The 19841-nt window shown below is 37.7% G+C and overlaps 1 protein-coding gene across 1 annotated transcript; it reads right to left on the reverse strand.

The window, feature by feature from the left end:
* Positions 1-244: 244 nt before the first annotated feature.
* On the reverse strand, positions 245-17698 carry drd4b (dopamine receptor D4b). Its single transcript, XM_052153044.1, has 4 exons — positions 17090-17698; positions 12478-12590; positions 9506-10092; positions 245-1001 (listed from the first exon to the last, which is right to left on the reverse strand). The coding sequence occupies exons 1-4, from the start codon at positions 17333-17335 to the stop codon at positions 784-786; spliced, it is 1164 nt and encodes a 387-aa protein (XP_052009004.1). The 5' UTR covers positions 17336-17698; the 3' UTR covers positions 245-783.
* Between the last annotated feature and the right edge of the window lie 2143 nt (positions 17699-19841).

Below are 19841 nucleotides of genomic sequence, written 5' to 3' on the forward strand. Positions count from 1 at the left end.
GCTGCATTACCAAGTTTCACTAGCATCAGAATAGTAGTATCAAAGACAGATTAGAGTGCATCAAGAATATATATATATATATTAGCAAAAAACAAGAAACTCTCAAAAAGCACTGTGAATGTTTAATGGGATGAGTTCAATAAAGACATGAAAGATTGTAATTGTCTGTGTGTTATTAACTTAAGTTATTACCAAGTCAACCCCCCCCCCCCCCCTCCCCCCAAAGACAGAAAATAATCTTTGTTTACTCACCTTCATGTTGTTCCAAACCTATAATTCTTTCTGGAACACAAAAGTTGACCATAGGCAGAATGCTAGCCGCAGTTACAGTTATGCAGAAAAACAGCTAATTCCAAAGGGTTCACATACTTTTTCTTGCCACTGTATATTTAGAGGGATAGCCAAGTCACAAAAGTTGATCATAGGCAGAATGTTTGCCGCAGTTACATTCATTGTATGGATAAAAAGACGCAATAAGATTAATTTGGTGACTGAGCCTGTCTTTCCTCTTGTGCTCCATTGAATAATGAAATGAATATGGGGTTTGGAACAACATGAGGGCGACTAAATTACAGAATTTGAATCTTTGGGTGAAGTATTTCTTTCAAATAAAGACTGCTTTATAAACAATTGGGACGTAGTACATCATAGGCACAATCAAACAAAAGATAACATAATAATAAAAACTATAAAACAGTTCCATATGTTTACAGATATATATGTTTTAAATATACTTCCAGTATACACGTATAAATGTCTGTAGCATAAATTATGGTGTATATCTCATATTTGGTGGATGCAGCAGAATCGTTGAAAAAATCCTCTGAAGAACTTCCTGTATTCAGTGTTAAAAATGGTGTAGATAATGGGGTTCAGAGCGCTGTTCACATATCCCAGCCATGTCACTGTGCTCATCAGGTATGGGGAGATGTCACATGATTCACACGTGGCTCGTGTGGTATGAACTACAAAGAATGGAGTCCAGCAGAAGAGGAAGGTACCTGCAGTAAGATAAAAAGTCACGTATTTGTCATGAGTCTAATTAAGATGAGGAGATTTAGTGCATTTGAGGGCATTTTCTGATGAACCCTTTTATAACCTTACATTAAAATTTCATATAATGAGTAAAATTTGAATTACATGGCTGTATCTTTTTTTTTACACAATGCAATTCATTTTGCTTTGCTAAATAGGTTGATTATATACAGAGTTAAGCTCAGATTAAGCTCAGTTGTTGATTGCCAGAGAAAATAATTTCAGTTAACAAAGTAAACAAAGGCAAACAAAGTGCATTAAAAAACTGTTTACAGTAATGCAGTTACAAAAACATTTTTAAAAGAATATCACAGCTCTGTAGGTCCATACAATGCAAGTGAATGGTGACCAAAACTTTAAAGCTCCAAAAGCATATAAAGGGAGCATAAAAGTAATCCATACGACTCCAGTGGTTTAATCCATGTCTTCAGAAGAGGTATGATAGGTGTGGGTGAGAAACAGATCAATATATAAGTCCTTTTTTACTATAAATTCTCCTCCCTGCCCAGTAGGTGGCGATATGCACAAAGAATGAGAATCGCCAAAAACAAAATAAAAAGTATGTGAAAGTGAAAGTGGAGATTTAAAGTAAAAAAGGACTTAAATGTTGATCTATTTCTAACCCAAACATATCATATCGCTTCTGAAGACATGGATTAAACCACTGGAGTCATATGGATTCCTTTTATGCTGACGTTATGTGATTTGTGGAGCTTCAAAGGTCTAGTCACTATTCACTTGCATTGCATGGACCTACAGAGCTAATATAGAGATATTCTAAAAATCATGATGGTGAGTAAATGATAAAATAATTGTAATTTTTGGGTGAACTATCCCTTTAAGTAGGCACAATTGGTGCTAAAATTGCACTGCATCTTGAGGATTTAATTTAAGTCATTGCTTTCTGCACAAACATACCTCCTTTCTAGATAAATTATACTAATTATCAATTATGCTCGATTCAGGAAACTCTTTGCCCAGCGCAATCAGCATCACGCTATCAACACAGGTGGTAAAGTGGATTTTATTTAGAAGAAAATCTTGTGTACATTTTCTATTGATCATGACAGCAGTAATTCATCAAATAACAATCAACTGACAAAACAGTATTTTTATTTGTGCTACCATTCGGACATTTCGCCAATGCGAAGTTAACGAGGCTGACATGAGACAGGAAGTGAGGCTGTTTCTCAGCAACACTTTGTCCTTTCGAATCGAAACGTGGCATGCATCATTATGACCATGATCTGAGGGTACATGCTCGAGGGTACAAGTTTGGTGACAGCATCACAAATTGGGCAAAAATTTCCAATATTGGCTATATTTTCCCCATAACATTTAAACCGTTTCTCCTAAAATCATGAGCTTTGTGTTTTTGGATTTCTTCAGTCATACGGATTCCAACGATACCACATTTTCCAATATCACGCATATTGTCTCTCCGCCACTTTGAATTTTCATATAAAGTTATACTGTATATCTTTTGAACCACTTGTGAAATGAAACTGAAATTTGCATGCTTTATCCACAGCATGTCCATCCATTATTTAATGTATTTAAGTACACTTTCATAATGTTAAACGGATGATTCAGGTGTCAGGATCACAATAGTGGAGTGATGCTGTACAGTCCCGGCAGAGTATTCCATAACGGTGGATCACATTGGATCACATCCTCAGCATCACCTTGACTCATACTCGTTACATGATTGTATACCAGCTAACATAATCACTCGCTTTCAGGAGTATTATCCCCATTTGATTTGCTTAGCATGAGCTTCGATGATGTTAATTCATTAATGATCCTCATTGACAAGAGTTGTTCATGCACTTGATAGGGATTCCTGCAAGTCCAAGAGCATACATTTCCTTACAGGTGTGAATACGGAGCTATTTCTGTTCCCTTCACAAGTGCTCACAATTTCCAAATTTGATCCTTGGGTAGAAGGGTATCTACAAGTGATTGCACAACTGTGGAAACACAGCAGTGCTCTCTCTCCTAGCTCCCACCGGAGGTCCAACACTCCACTGCCACAGCAGCTCATTAACAGCTCCTGCAGGAGATCCTCTACCATTTTGATTCAACTATTCTACATGCTAGATTCATATTAATACTAAGCATTCTGCAATGCATAACTTACACATTACCGTTACTCTTATTTTGCAAACCTGCCAAGTCTAATCTTTTTTTCCTCTCTACAGAGGATTGCATTGTTTCATTAAACTATATTGCATAAGCAGCAGTGATTTAATCCAGCTTCTGCAAAGCTACATTACTACTTCCCTAAATACCCCATTGCTTCAGCAGTGCTCCACTCCCTGAGTGATTTTCTTTCCTATCACGGCCACAGCAGTAATACACCTCAATTTCATGTGCTCACCATCAGGAGAGTCTTGTCTTTGACTGTCACAGAAGTAACCTACACTGCTATTTCATATAACTCTGCCTTCCACAGGAGCCCCCCCCTTTAAAAAAAAGTATAAAATGCAAGTTATGTATTTATATTCTGCAAACATGCTTCCTAACTTTTTGCTATTGTCTCTACAACGCCACTGCCGCAGCAGTGCTCTAACTCCACCTCCGCAGGATGCACCACCCTTTTTACTCTATTCCACTGCCGCAGCAGTGCTCTAACTCCACCTCCGCAGGATGCACCCCCCCTTTTTACTCTATTCCACTGCTGCAGCAGTGCTCTAACTCCACCTCCGCAGGATGCACCACCCTTTTTACTCTATTCCACTGCCGCAGCAGTGATCTAACTCCACCTCCGCAGGATGCACCTCCGCAGGATGCACCCCCCTTTTTACTCTATTCCACTGCTGCAGCAGTGCTCTAACTCCACCTCCGCAGGATGCACCCCCCTTTTACTCTATTCCACTGCCGCAGCAGTGCTCTAACTCCACCTCTGCAGGATGCAACCCCCTTTTACTCTATTCCACTGCCGCAGCAGTGCTCTAACTCCACCTCCGCAGGATGCACTCCCCTTTTTACTCTATTCCACTGCCGCAGCAGTGCTCTAACTCCACCTCCACAGGATGCACCCCCCCCCTTTACTCTATTCCACTGCCGCAGCAGTGCCTTCACTCCACTCCTGCAGGAGCTCCTCATCCTATACTGTCTCAAAGACTCTGCAGACGCAGTAGCACTTTAACCCTGCCTCCCACAAGAGACCCGTTTTACTCTACCATGACAGCAGTACTTCCACCATGCTCCCACAGGACCACCTCTATTATAAGTTCAACTGCCTCTCTTTCACTCTGATTATATGTGCTTTTTGGGGGGGTCAGTCATAACTAAAAACCCCTCTTTTCTTGCCATAACCAACAACTACTTGGGTGCACACTCGTCAGTAAGCCATCCATGCGTGTGAAATGGTTGGTTTGTCATAAACTGGGCTTGCTGTCCTAAGGTGTGTTTTTTGGACTTGGAGCTCAAGCCGCGCCGCATGTCCAAGGCCCTTATGCTCGACCCCCTTCTTTACGGACAGTAAGGCAAATATGTTTACCATTTACAATCTGTTTACCATTTCCACTTCAGGGGCTAGGTGGACATGCAAACTCATGAAATGGATTTCTAAACAAAAGTTCGGGAGGAGTTTGTCAAGCAAGTCCCGTCAATCATCATTCAAGCACATGCAAGCAGAAGCTTACCTCACTCCTGTGACGATTCTTCCAGCATCCCTCCACCAACCCTACTCCTCCTTGACCATTAAACTTAACCTACTTTATTTAAGTAGTCCTGGGGGCATCGAGGTATCTTGGAGCTCGAGCTGAGCCACATGCCCAAGGCCCTTATGTTCGAGCCCCTCCTTTATGGACAGCAAGCCAAATTTGTTTACCATTAACAATCTGTTTACCATTTCCACTTTAGGGGCTAAGTGGACAAGCAAACTTCTGAAGACAACTTTACAGCTCAAATAGCATACATTTGCAAGCACTTAAACGAAAAAAATTTTAAACCACATTTTCACATTTATGCATCATGGAGGGACAGATTGCCTGTATCCAATGACAGTAGATGCTGTCGATCGAACTTAAGTTGTGTTTGTAACCTGAAACATTCCTTTAATAGTCACCACATTGTCATCAAAGTCCTGCTTCTGATTCTGATCAAGAGAAATATGTTACTGCTATGAAAGCTCACAAAGCTTTGGATAACTCAATAACCTGTAAAATCAAAGCCAATAATTCTACATTATGTAACGCTTGCATACAGTCGGATTATGGTGCAAAAGTAACCAAACATCATGTGAGAGAAGGCTATTGAAATAAATCAACGTCATGTATATTAAAGATATTAATGTGGTCTTACAGTGGTCTCTGCTGTGCTGAATTATTCAAGTATATTAATGGTATTTCTATAAATATCCGGTTATGGAGTTGGAAGATTTAGATAATCTGTATATAAAATACTGCAAGAAGATGTTTTTCTGATGATTACAGAAATGTTTTCATCTCCTTTAGCTCTTTTCCCCCCAGCAGTTTTAGATCCTATGAAACGCCATGAGGTGAAAACCATGTTCAGTGCACATTCCTCTACTTTAGAAGAATGAAAAGGTGCAGTTATTACCATAATGAGCTATTTCTACCAAATCTGACCCTTAAAAATGATACTTTTGTTGTGATAACCTAATATCGTCAGGATGATTCAGTCACATTAAAGCTCTTTTTTTCAATGTTAAAACAGTTTCTGCTATCCCAGCTAAATATGCAGAGAGAACAGTAAATAAGCCATTTGTTGGTTAATTTCCCCCCAAAAATGTCAAAACATTGCCCTACTTTGAGCATCCTGACCAGCGTGACACAGCAGCATTGGCGCAACCAATGGCAGAGCTTTCTGTTTGTCCACCCAATGATTGATGGGGGAGTTTTTAGGAGACCTGTTTGAAAACATCCATTATTTTAGCAATATAACAGACTTCAGCTTTAAATAATAATGTTGACTATAAAGAAACTTAATTTAGATGTCTCCACATGAAGCATAGCTGCCTGTTCAAAAAACATACTTTCACATGTATGAATCAAGTGTGCCGCACAAGCCCTCAAAAGTGAAGCCAAAACGTCTCGATCACCCCCGGTGACTGGTCCTAGTATAGGTCATAAACCCCGCCTCCCCATGTTATTCAACGGGACGTGAGACCAACTAAACAATTAAATTACACTTCACATATCTTTTTTCCAAAGATAGTTTCTGTCATTTACTGTAGTTTCTATCACGTTGATGTAATTTCAAGTGTTTGTTTTCAAAATAAGTTTGTTTTTAGTTATTTGATGCTATAAAAACGGCACTGTGACATCATGATTGACAGCTGTGATTGACAGGATCTCTGAGCGAAGTAGTCACTGAAGCACCAACAGACTTTTTTTCGGGATCTTCGGAGGACTGAGGAGATTGGAGCTTTAAATTTAATATCTAAATTTCTATAATTAATTATTTCACACCGTCATAATTCAAAAGTCAAAAGTGCAGGGGCGTGTGCTTGCGATTGATTCAGCGAGAGTGAGGGCGGGGCCTTGATTTCGCGGCTTTACTTCCTCCTAACAACTGCGCAGGTCTTGTCCTGAAATCGCAACTGTGCAGACTCAAGTCCCAAGATGTCAGCGCCATATCGGGACACTGGCGGCTTTAGTTCTCACCAATGGAAAAGAGTGAAGGGGCGTCGTCCATCTTTTTTTACAGTCTATGGTATGAATATGTGATATGTTGTTTCATGACATAACATTAGGGTGGGCTGGGGGATATTATATTATAGTTTGATTTGTGATGGGGGGGGGGTCGGGGTTACTCAGAGTACTAATTATGGCCTTTTTAGGGTAGTAAAGGTATTGATATTTTTACCAGTGAAACTATATGCGTTAAGTCATTTAGGGAATACGGGAATTTGGATAGATGGATGGATGGATGGATGGATGAAAATGAATGCCATGTAAGCACCTAAGTCACAACACTGTAAAAATATGTACAAGAGATGTATGACACGTGGAGACAGACAGCATCTCTCATTGACACCAAATTAACAACAGGGGAAACAGAAGTACACGTCCCACAAAAACACTGTATCCAGCTATGAATCATGATCACGTACGGTACTATCAGCTAATATTCACCGCAGAGTCAATGGGACCCGCGCAACAGAGTGCGGCGCAGGATGATGTGTGCGAGGGAGAAGGCGATCGAAATGAGGGACTCCCACAAAATATAAATATCGAAATAACAAAATAGATGTTCCTCAAATTGATTTTATGTATTTAAGGTACCGAGTGTTATTCGTCTATTGCGCAAGACCAACAAAAATAAACCATTTACTATTTATTTATTTATTTCATACAAATGATCCCTTGTGCTCCATTCGGTGCGACGGATGTTAACGCTTTATTAAAGAAATTTACAAACAAAACTTTGACAAATATCCGATTGACCTTTAGTTGGTTTCAATGTTAGAATGCCCATTTCCCAAAACGCTCTAGGTCCTCATGGTGGCATATTGACTCGCCTCAGTCCGGGTGGCAGAGGACGAATCTCAGTTGTCTCCGTGTCTGAGACAGTCAATCCACGCATCTTATCACGTGACTTGTTGAGCGCGTTACTGTGGAGTCATAGCGCATGTGGAGGCCCACGCTATTCTCCACGGCATCCACGCACAACTCACCATGTGCCCCACCGAGAGAGAGAACCACATTATAGCGACCACGAGGAGGTTACCCCATGTGACTCTACCCTCCCTAGCAACCGGGCCAATTTGGTTGCTTAGGAGACCTGGCTGGAGTCACTCAGCACACCCTGGATTCAAACTCACGACTCCAGGTGTGATAGTCAGCATCATTACTCGCTGAGCTACCCAGGCCCCGCAGACATCTACTTTATAATTCAGGTCCAGAATTTCACGAACAACCGCAGCATGATTTTGGGGAGCTGATGTGGAGGGAGAGGGAGATAGGGAGATACTTGATAAGAGGAAGCCAGTGGTACATTAACAGCAGCCACATTGTCACTGCACAAAAATATCACTTATTACCGTTCTCACTCGCATGATATCACGGACTCTCTGGTTTGCAGAAGACGCTTGAGTGTGTCGTTGCTTTCGGCCAATGTCAAAAATAGAAAAACACTTCACATTTCCTGTGTTGTTTTGTGGTTGATTGGGCAGTCTACAGCCCACCCTTAATGTTTGCAACACACAGCCTGCCCCCATATTACTTTTAACCAAAGCAGAAATTGGAAACCAATCTATTTATTTTTTATTTAAAACCACGTTTCCAAAATGTTTGATTGGGTGTGCAAGGCTCACATTTGGGTGGGCTCAGCCCACCCCAGCCCATGCTTACATCAGGCCCCGGGGGAGAGTGGGGAAAGTTGTGCTACTTAATCCAATAAGCATGGGGAAATTATATAAAACTAATGCACCTGCTTATTTATTTATTTATTTATTTATTTCAGGCTGTCTGCTATCTACTGAAATTAGAAAAAATTACTTTTGTAATGAAGGGCCAGAGAAATATGACTTCTCAAGCAAAACAAAACAAAGCAAAACAAAGCAAATGTTAAGGGTACATTTAAACATTGGGAAATATGTGAACAATTTACATTTCAATAAAAGATATAGTAATAGTAATAATGCACTATCCCATCCAAAGTCTTATTATGCTTCACACTATTAATTTAAAGAAATATACATCCGTAACCCCATAAAAAGGTTTAATATTCAGAATATTTTAAGCTGTAAAACAATATTCAATTTATAATTATAATGATGAACAAAAGTAAGATTTGTAAAACACAATAAGCTTATGTGATCCAATGGCAATCTAAACATTTTTGTGGGTCTGTGTGCTAAAAAATTGTTGTCCAAAAATTAGGTTAAGACACCAGGCGAACCTTTACGTCATAATTGGATTAAGGGGTTTACCTTGTTAGCAGTTCTCTGGGTGAAACAGCACAATTCAACAACTGTGGAACTTGTATGCCCAGGGTTTAATGCTTAAAACTAAATAAAGAGACTCATTTATTAAGTTGTATTATATGTATTTTTCATTTCACATCAGATGCATTATATACTACTATAAGTACTTTGAACTGCAAAAAGACACAAATATTCACCAGCACATGATCTCCAGGCAACAGAATGGCAAGGAATATTACATCTGACTACATCCACTTTAACCCTGAATTTGTACTGTTTTTTTAATAAAGTTTTGGACTCCATTCACTTGCATTGTATGGACCAACAAAGCTGAGATATTCTTCTAAAAGTCTTCAGTTGTGAAGAAAGTTATACACGTCTGGGATGGCATGAGGGTGATTAAATGATGAGAGGATTTTCATTTTTGGACGAACTATTCCTTTTAGGTATAGCACATTACCACCATTTACAGTGTAGCTTTTGTGTGATTATTAAGCATTGATCAATCAATCAATCAATCAATCAATCAATCAATCAATCAATCAGTTCTACAGTTATTTCAAAACTTACCCACAACGACAGGTAAAACCCTCATGGCTTTTCTCTCCCTTCCATTGATCTTCTCCCTCTTCTTTCTTTGAGTTGGCTGACCATATTGAATGTTTGAGTAGTCCACAGTTTGAATAGGGCTGTGTTTATATTCTGCTGGGAAGGGAAAGACGGGCTGCGTAAAGTCACCCAGCTCCTCAAGGCTGGACTGGGCCAGGTCCCTCTCAATGACCCGTGGTAGAGATGCAGACATAGTCCCCAGGGGCGGGAGTGCTGCAGCATGCTGCAACCTGCGACAGGCTTGAATACTGTTTCGCAGTTTGGTTTTGCGAGCTTCTTCCCACTTGCGTAAGCCATGGAACACCCCGAAGTACAGTAAAAGCATGATGGGGCAGGGAATGAAGAAAGAACAGACTGAGGAATACACCACATAATTATTGTCTTCCAGTTTGCACTCTCTGGGGTCTCTTTGGGGAACATTGTTGATTCCGAAGATAACTGGCGACGCCACAGCCAGCGCCAGGAGCCAAGTGGCAGAGAGTAAGAGAATCTGCCGATGGTCAACGTGCTTTCGGTTGTAGTTTAGTGGTATGGACACAGCAATAAACCTGTAAACAGATACATAGAGGACTGTATGACTGGATGCTTAGTTAAATAGTCTAGCTCCGGAAGTAAAAGTCCCATAAATGTTCACCATAGGCAAATTAATTTTACAATAACTTATAAACCTTTAAAGGCAGACCTACCGTGAGCTCTGAGTAATAATTCACCGAGAGCAAGAACCACATTATAGAGACCACAAGGAGGTTAACCCAACGTGACTCTACCCACCCTAGCAACCGGGCCAATTGGTTGCTTAGGGAGCCAGACTGGAGTCACCCAGCAAGCCTGGATTCAAACTTGCGGCTCTAGGTGTGATAGTCAGTGTCTTTACTCGCTGAGCTACCCAGGCCCCCTATTCTTTGCTTTTGATGTCAAACCGTGAAGAGACATGCGCTCAACACATGCACACATTGGGTAAGACGTTAAAAATGGCGGTTAAGGTGTTTACATGCTATGCAAAAAAATATACCTGTGTACACCAGTTTATTCTTACACCGTTTATGAACTTAAACCGATAAAGGAACGTCAATTATTGCGTTTACATGACCACACGCGTCGTCTGCTCAAGCATAATCGGTGTAAGAACGTGCATGTAAACGTGCTCAATGTTACAATGAACTGCATAGGCTCAACAATATGCAAAATTAGTTACATTTGATGAATGAAAAACTTGAGTTTTAAATGGTCTATAAATTGAGTTTTTGTATTGGGTTTCATGCTCTCGGCCAATGATTCAACGCGGAAAATCTTGTAAACAATGTTTATTCTATTGCCCTCAAATTTAATTTAGCCTGACTCATATTTTCTTTTACCTTTCATAGTTTTGTTCATAGTGTTCAAAGATTAGGGCACATGGCTCAACAACCTGTCCATGTTGGTGTCTGCTTTCTTTTGCTAGCTTTTTGCTACCTAGTGACAGAAATATTTGTGCCGAAATCCTGTTGAGTTTCAATGGACACAACCTTTAATATCAACAACAAAACATGTGGAAAGCATTTTCTCCTTACTTATAAAAGTGGAAAAGCCTAGTTATTTATTTTTGTGTTCCTAACTATTTGCAATTTTATGGTTAGTTGCATCTTATTATTTTCCCACTACTTAGCAGGTCCTTGTGGTGGAGCGGTTACTCACCTCAATCCAGGTGGCGGAGGACAAGTCTCAGTTGCCTCCTATTCTGAGACCGTCAATCCGTGCATTTTATCATGTGGCTCGTCGTGCATGACACCGCAGAGACTCACAGCATGTGGAGGCTCATGCTACTCTCCGCAATCCATACACAACTTACCACACGCCCCATTGAGAGCGAGAACCCCTAATCGCACCCACAAGGAGGTTATCTCATGTGACTCTACCCTCCCTAGCAACTGGGCCAATTTGGTTGCCTAGGAGACCTGGCTGGAGTCACTCAGCACGCCCTGGATTCGAACTCACGACTCCAGGGGTGTTAGTCAGCGTCAATACTCGCTGAGCTACCCAGGCCCCAGTTGCATTTTATTATTAGCATTTGGAAATGTTTTATCCCTTCCGTCCTCAACCCAATCAGAACACACCTGTGGTCACGACCCAGCAGTTGAGAACCACTGGTGTAGAAAACATTTCCTTTAAAACAGATCTTCACTCTCTTTTTCTCCTGCTGGAAACACTAATGTGGTGGAACAGAAGTCTGAAGTATTAACTAAATGCCCTGTTTATGCAACCATGATTATGCCAAAATAATGTGCAACAAACTGATTCTTTCTTAAGAAAATGCCTCAGAGTTTCCAATTGATTTTCTTAAAGCTGCTTTGAAGCCATGTGTGTATTGTGAAATGCACTTTACAAATACAAATGACAATGCAACATTTCAGTCTTCTTATAGGAATATTCCAGGTTTAATACAAGTTGAGCTCTATAAACAGCATTTGTGGCATAATGTTGATTAGATTAAAATGATTTAGACTTTTACATTTTTTTTTAAACAAAGCAAAAATTGAGGTTACAGTGAGGTACTTAGAATGGAAGTGAATATGTCCAATTTTTTATGGGTTATAGGCAGAAATGTGAATTTGAAAAAAGTTACATAAATTCTACTGTTAAAAATGGTGTAATATTTGAGCTGTAAAGTTCTTTAAATAGTCGTTTTAGATCATTACGGTCTATGGCGTTATGTCGTCATGTCAACGAAGCTGTAAAATTGGATATAACTTTACTTAGAAAAGGTTAGTAAACATTAACACTAATATTGTTTAAGTCTTGTGGCTTTAATTTTGTAATCGTAGTTTAACATCAATATTATACCACAAATGCCTTCAATTGAGCTTAACTTGTATTAAACACAGAATATTCCTTTAAAGCGGTGCTACACATGCAAAACATCAGGAACATCTAAAAAAGATGAGAGCAATCCAAACCTGTCAACACTGATTGCACAAAGGTTGAATATAGATGCCGTACAGAGCATTACATCCATAGTCATTAGTCCATCGCAGAGAGCCAAATCCAAGGACCAGACACCACCTTGAAACTGGAAAGTTCACAGATCTATTACATCGAATAGTGTATTGATTTACAATACAGGAAATATTCTACATCACTACAATACACTAGTGTAGTAGAGTAGTAGTACTCATCCTTTTCTGACAGTCGAACTAACCTAATGAGCCTAATGAAGCAACAACTTGACCGACTGAACATGGTCAGTGTGGCAACTTGAAGTTAACAAGATAAGAGGCCTGAAACAGGAAGAATAACTGAGTGAGGAACTCAACGAGATATGCTAAGAGGTTATATGAAGCAACCAACATTTATTCCTTCAAACATACGCACAAAAAAATAAAATAAATAATTCTATAAAATGAATTGAGTAATTTGAACAAAATAAACCTTTAAAAAACCTAAATATGCAACTTGTACATTTATGCATTTGGCAGACGCTTTTATCCAAAGCGACTTACAGAGCCCTTATTACAGGGACAATCCCCCCGGAGCAACCTGGAGTTAAGTGCCTTGCTCAAGGACACAATGGTGGTGGCTGTGGGGATCGAACCAGCAACCTTCTGATTACCAGTTATGTGCTTAGACCACTACACCACCACCACTCCACTTTTATTCATTTAATTTTGTAAAAACAAATAAACAGTTCAATCTGATGAAATGTAGTTATGAAATTGAAATGCCTAAAAATAGTCTAAAATATTTTTGAGTGTATTTAAAAGATAAAAGCTATAAAATGTGTTTATATACTAATAGACGCTCATTCTAGTGCATCATTTAAATTCGTATTTTAATATAATTTAGAATTATAATAACATCATAAATTAATTGTCTTCATTTAGGTCATTTAACACACTATTTAAAATGTCTAATCTCAATGATTGCATTCATATATTGATCGATATTGATCTACATCCCTTTCAAAAACTAAAAACATTCTGTGGGGCAATGGTGGCATCAGATGGTACTTTGATGTATACCATAGTGAGATACACTCACCTAAAGGATTATTAGGAACACCATACTAATACTGTGTTTGACCCCCTTTCGCCTTCAGAACTGCCTTAATTCTACGTGGCATTGATTCAACAAGGTGCTGAAAGCATTCTTTAGAAATGTTGGCCCATATTGATAGGATAGCATCTTGCAGTTGATGGAGATTTGTGGGATGCACATCCAGGGCACGAAGCTCCCGTTCCACCACATCCCAAAGATGCTCTATTGGGTTGAGATCTGGTGACTGTGGGGGTCATTTTAGTACAGTGAACTCATTGTCATGTTCAAGAAACCAATTTGAAATGATTCGAGCTTTGTGACATGGTGCATTATCCTGCTGGAAGTAGCCATCAGAGGATGGGTACATGGTGGCCATAAAGGGATGGACATGGTCAGAAACAATGCTCAGGTAGGCCGTGGCATTTAAATGATGCCCAATTGGCACTAAGGGGCCTAAAGTGTGCCAAGAAAACATCCCCCACACCATTACACCACCACCACCATCCTGCACAGTGGTAACAAGGCATGATGGATCCATGTTCTCATTCTGTTTACGACAAATTCTGACTCTACCATCTGAATGTCTCAACAGAAATCGAGACTCATCAGACCAGGAAACATTTTTCCAGTCTTCAACTGTCCAATTTTGGTGAGCTCTTGCAAATTGTAGCCTCTTTTTCCTATTTGTAGTGGAGATGAGTGGTACCCGGTGGGGTCTTCTGCTGTTGTAGCCCATCCGCCTCATGGTTGTGCGTGTTGTGGCTTCACAAATGCTTTGCTGCATACCTCGGTTGTAACGAGTGGTTATTTCAGGCAAAGTTGCTCTTCTATCAGCTTGAATCAGTCGGCCCATTCTCCTCTGACCTCTAGCATCAACAAGGCATTTTCAGCCCACAGGACTGCCGCATACTGGATGTTTTTCCTTTTCACACCATTCTTTGTAAACCCTAGAAATGGTTGTGCGTGAAAATCCCAGTAACTGAGCAGATTGTGAAATACTCAGACCGGCCCGTCTGGCACCAACAACCATGCCACGCTCAAAATTGCTTAAATCACCTTTCTTTCCCATTCTGACATTCAGTTTGGAGTTCAGGAGATTGTCTTGACCAGGACCACACCCCTAAATGCATTGAAGCAACTGCCATGTGATTGGTTGATAAGATAATTGCATTAATGAGAAATTGAACAGGTGTTCCTAATAATCCTTTAGGTGAGTGTAAATACTAGATTGATTACCATATACATTTTTATACATGGTATTGCAAGGTAAAGAATACTAAGTACCATGATACATGTCCTAAAAAGCATAATATTGCCCTGGTACTATGTTTTAAAAGCATAATACTTTTTTGTTTGGGTACAACAGGGCTAAAGGTACCTTAAGGAAAACGTGCTGTTTGTCTGGTCACAAAGTTTATCAAGATTGAACAAATAAATGTCTTTTTTTATTGACTATTACTGGAGAAACATCATTTGTGTGATAAAAAGATTAAAATTATTATTATTATTTGTTTTAAGCGGTAAGGGAGCATTTTACCTCAAACTTGGGGGTAAAGGGCCCCCCCCCAGAGGTGTTATCGTAATATTGTGTAAAAATAGGGACAATTGTTTTAATGAAAATGTGTCAACTTATGCAAATATTTTTGAGACAACACGATGCTTTTTTGAGTAAGAAATTAAGATAATACTTCCAGGAGCAATGACCAATAAACATGTAGAGAAACACAAACACTAACGCCATCAGAGTAACACATGTGAGATTAAAATAATGCAGTAAACATGAACTAAACTACATTAAATATCAAACAAAACACCCAAATGTAGGTAACTGATATTATATTAAAAATAAGAAGAAACATATCTCTTCCCATAAGATATAATGAAATATGATGGGTCATGCTAGGAATTGTGGGAATGCCAGATTATTGTTTTTTACTGTAATTTTAACAATAATTTACTGTAAAAAGTACATGCACTCTCTTGTTAAACAATGTCATTTTTTACCATTAATTATACAGGAAAATCGTAATTTTTACATCAAATGTTTTTTATTTTTACATCATTTTATTGTAAAAACTACTGTATTGGCTTTTAAAATATATAATTTTTTACTGTATATTTTACAGTAAATATTCGTTAACAATTTAACGTTTTATTTCTGTAGCATATTTACAGTCTTTTACTGTTAAAATGACTTTTTAATGATAGTTTACAGTGTGCAACAGGGGGTCTTTTCTCCCCAAATACTGTCCTTAAACTGTACAGTTATTAAAAACACTTTAGAATTAATCACTTTGAACAAAACTGAAAATTACAAATAAAAAATGAAAGTGTCTCATTAGATACATAAATTTGCACGATTATACAAATTATTCAAATTGGGATCAAATTACCTCAAAATCAAACTTAAGACATTGCACGCAATGATGGACTGTGTTGGATTTAATGCATTACTAAGTCATTAATTACTGTAATTAAATAACTTTTTCCTTGAAAATAGTACGGGACTACTCTTCATTTTTCAGCAATTTCAACACACTCAACACACCCTGAAGGCGAAATCGTCAGGATTCGTGCGACTTTTCTCAATTTGCCTAATTCGTAGAATGTCGCGCGACTGTTTGAATTCCTACGACTTTCTCTACAGCCAATGACGTCGCTGTAAATCATTTCCATCTAACATACGACAGTTACTTGATTCTGTCACACACAACAGCTTCCTGTCATGTTTACACACTCTACTGATGGGTTAAGTTTAGATAAGGGTTTTGAGTAAGGGCATAATATTAATAAGTATGTCCTTAACGCCTCGTGCGCGGAACTCGCGCTTACTTCCGCATTAGACATCCGGGAATATGCACGTGATGAAGTCGTACGAGTTTATGCGAACAACATCGTGCATGACCAAAAGAAATAGGCAACTCGTAATTTATGTACGAATTTTCATGAGATCGGGTATCACAGTTACTTCTGATGTAATTGCATTAAATACTGTAATTTAAAACCATAGTTAATAATCGAAATTTAACGTTTAATGTTTTCTAACTTAACGCCGCTCCCCTTAAACTATTTGGCCAGTTCAAGAATAATTTATGTGATTTTATAACAGTTGCATGTGTATCCTTGTATTGTTCATTCGGTCGAGGTTGATCGGGGCTTTAATAAGTAATTAGCAATAAGTAACGTGGTTACTTTTCAGACGGAGTAATTAGTAGAGTATTCTAATTAGCCTATACTGTAGAAGATGTAATTAGTAGTTAGTAATCAATTACTTTTTTTTTTACCCAACACTGCTCATGGATCAGGAATATTTTGCAGTGTATATTAACAAACAGGTGTTAAGAAAAGTACTGAGGTCATTTTTACTATTTTGGGAGCAAATCAAATAATAAAATCAAAAGTGCCTTTTACCCAGGGGGGCTTTAGCCCCATTGTACAGGGTATATATTAAGTTTTATACATGAAAACTAATAATAATAATAATAATAATAATATATTAAAAAATAAAGTTTTGCAATCAAAAGCATTACTTACCTCCGCATATACAAAAAGAGGTAAAACCAAAACTGCCAACAGCAGATCTGCCACAGCTAAACTCACAATGAAGTAGTTTGTCGTTGTCTTCAGGGCTTTTTCCTTGTAAACACTGAGGCACACGAGTACATTCCCGCAAATGATCACTATAATAAGCAATAGTCCAAATATGAGGGCAGGAACATTGTGAGAAGAGACCGGCGGCGACAGAAGTGTGCTGTTCAAGCTCGAGACGTTCACCGACATTGTTCCTGGAACTTCTTAGTGAAAAGTTCTCATAAATGTCTCATTTTGTCCAGTCCACCGAGGTCCATGTCTCCTCTTCTTGTGTTGTGTTATGTCCGAAAGCGAGACATCTCTATCCGCAGCAGCACGGTACCGGACAGAGGTATTATCGAGAAGGCCAGTCCCATATCTGCTGTCCCTCATCCCGCGCTTTAAATATCCAAGTCCGATAATCTAGGAAAGTCGAGGAGTGATTTTCATTTGATGGGAGCTGCTGTCAAAATGCAACTTTTCGACGTGAAACAGATGCCAGTCGACTATCTAACCGTGTGACCAATCGAGACGCTGTTCATAGCAATCCATAGGGCTCATATCATCATTGGAGGTCTGATCTGCTTCCCAGAAGATTACTGAACAAGTTCCCTTTGGCTCAAATGGTAGAATTTGTTGCTAGCAACCTCAAGATCAAGGGTTCGAGTCCTAGAAAGCACATTAATTGATATGCTTATAGAAAGGTGTATCTTCCACTTACTAAAAATCATCTGATATATATTGTTTATAAATGTCACATTCAAATTGACTTTATAATGCCTTTAACGTTTATGGTAAATGCTTATTATGTAAAGCCTTTGATATTTTACCTGTGACCCAGATTTTGACTTTCAAAATTATAGTCAATATAAATGTATTAATTATTACACGTTTATTACTATAATAATTTAAACAAACTTTCTATCAATTAAAAAATTGCAACTGTCTATTAAACGCAATGCCGAATTCTATTAAACACAGTACAGAATTCTATTAAACACAGTACAGAATTCTATTAAACACAATGCCGAATTCTATTAAACACAATACAGAATTCTATTAAACACAGTACAGAATTCTATTAAACACAGTACAGAATTCTATTAAACACAATACAGAATTCTATTAAACACAATGCAGAATTCTATTAAACACAATACAGAATTCTATTAAACACAGTACAGAATTCTATTAAACACAGTACAGAATTCTATTAAACACAATACAGAATTCTTTTAAACACAGTACAGAATTCTATTAAACACAATACAGAATTCTATTAAACGCAATGCAGAATTCTATTAAACACAATACAGAATTCTATTAAACACAATACAGAATTCTATTAAACGCAATGCCGAATTCTATTAAACACAATACAGGATTCTATTAAACACAATGCAGAATTCTATTAAACACAATACAGAATTCTATTAAACACAATGCAGAATTCTATTAAACACAATACAGAATTCTATTAAACACAATGCAGAATTCTATTAAACACAATACAGAATTCTATTAAACACAATACAGAATTCTATTAAACACAATGCAGAATTCTATTAAACACAATACAGGATTCTATTAAACACAATGCAGAATTCTATTAAACACAATACAGAATTCTATTAAACACAATGCAGAATTCTATTAAACACAATACAGAATTCTATTAAACACAATGCAGAATTCTATTAAACACAATACAGAATTCTATTAAACACAATGCAGAATTCTATTAAACACAATACAGAATTCTATTAAACACAATACAGAATTCTATTAAACGCAATGCCGAATTCTATTAAACACAATACAGGATTCTATTAAACACAATGCAGAATTCTATTAAACACAATACAGAATTCTATTAAACACAATGCAGAATTCTATTAAACACAATACAGAATTCTATTAAACACAATGCAGAATTCTATTAAACACAATACAGGATTCTATTAAACACAATGCAGAATTCTATTAAACACAATACAGAATTCTATTAAACACAATGCAGAATTCTATTAAACACAATACAGAATTCTATTAAACGCAATGCCGAATTCTATTAAACACAATACAGGATTCTATTAAACACAATGCAGAATTCTATTAAACACAATACAGAATTCTATTAAACACAATACAGAATTCTATTAAACACAATACAGAATTCTATTAAACACAATGCCGAATTCTATTAAACACAATACAGAATTCTATTAAACACAATACAGAATTCTATTAAACACAATGCCGAATTCTATTAAACACAATACAGAATTCTATTAAACACAATGCAGAATTCTATTAAACACAATACAGAATTCTATTAAACACAATGCAGAATTCTATTAAACACAATACAGAATTCTATTAAACACAATGCCGAATTCTATTAAACACAATACAGAATTCTATTAAACACAATACAGAATTCTATTAAACGCAGTGCCGAATTCTATTAAACACAATACAGGATTCTATTAAACAAAATACAGAATTCTATTAAACACAATACAGAATTCTATTAAACACAATGCCGAATTCTATTAAACACAATACAGGATTCTATTAAACACAATGCAGAATTCTATTAAACACAATACAGAATTCTATTAAACACAATGCAGAATTCTATTAAACACAATACAGAATTCTATTAAACAATGCCGAATTCTATTAAACACAATACAGAATTCTATTAAACACA

Source organism: Xyrauchen texanus, chromosome 2 (assembly GCF_025860055.1).
Source record: "Xyrauchen texanus isolate HMW12.3.18 chromosome 2, RBS_HiC_50CHRs, whole genome shotgun sequence".
Taxonomy (NCBI): Eukaryota; Metazoa; Chordata; class Actinopteri; order Cypriniformes; family Catostomidae; genus Xyrauchen; species Xyrauchen texanus.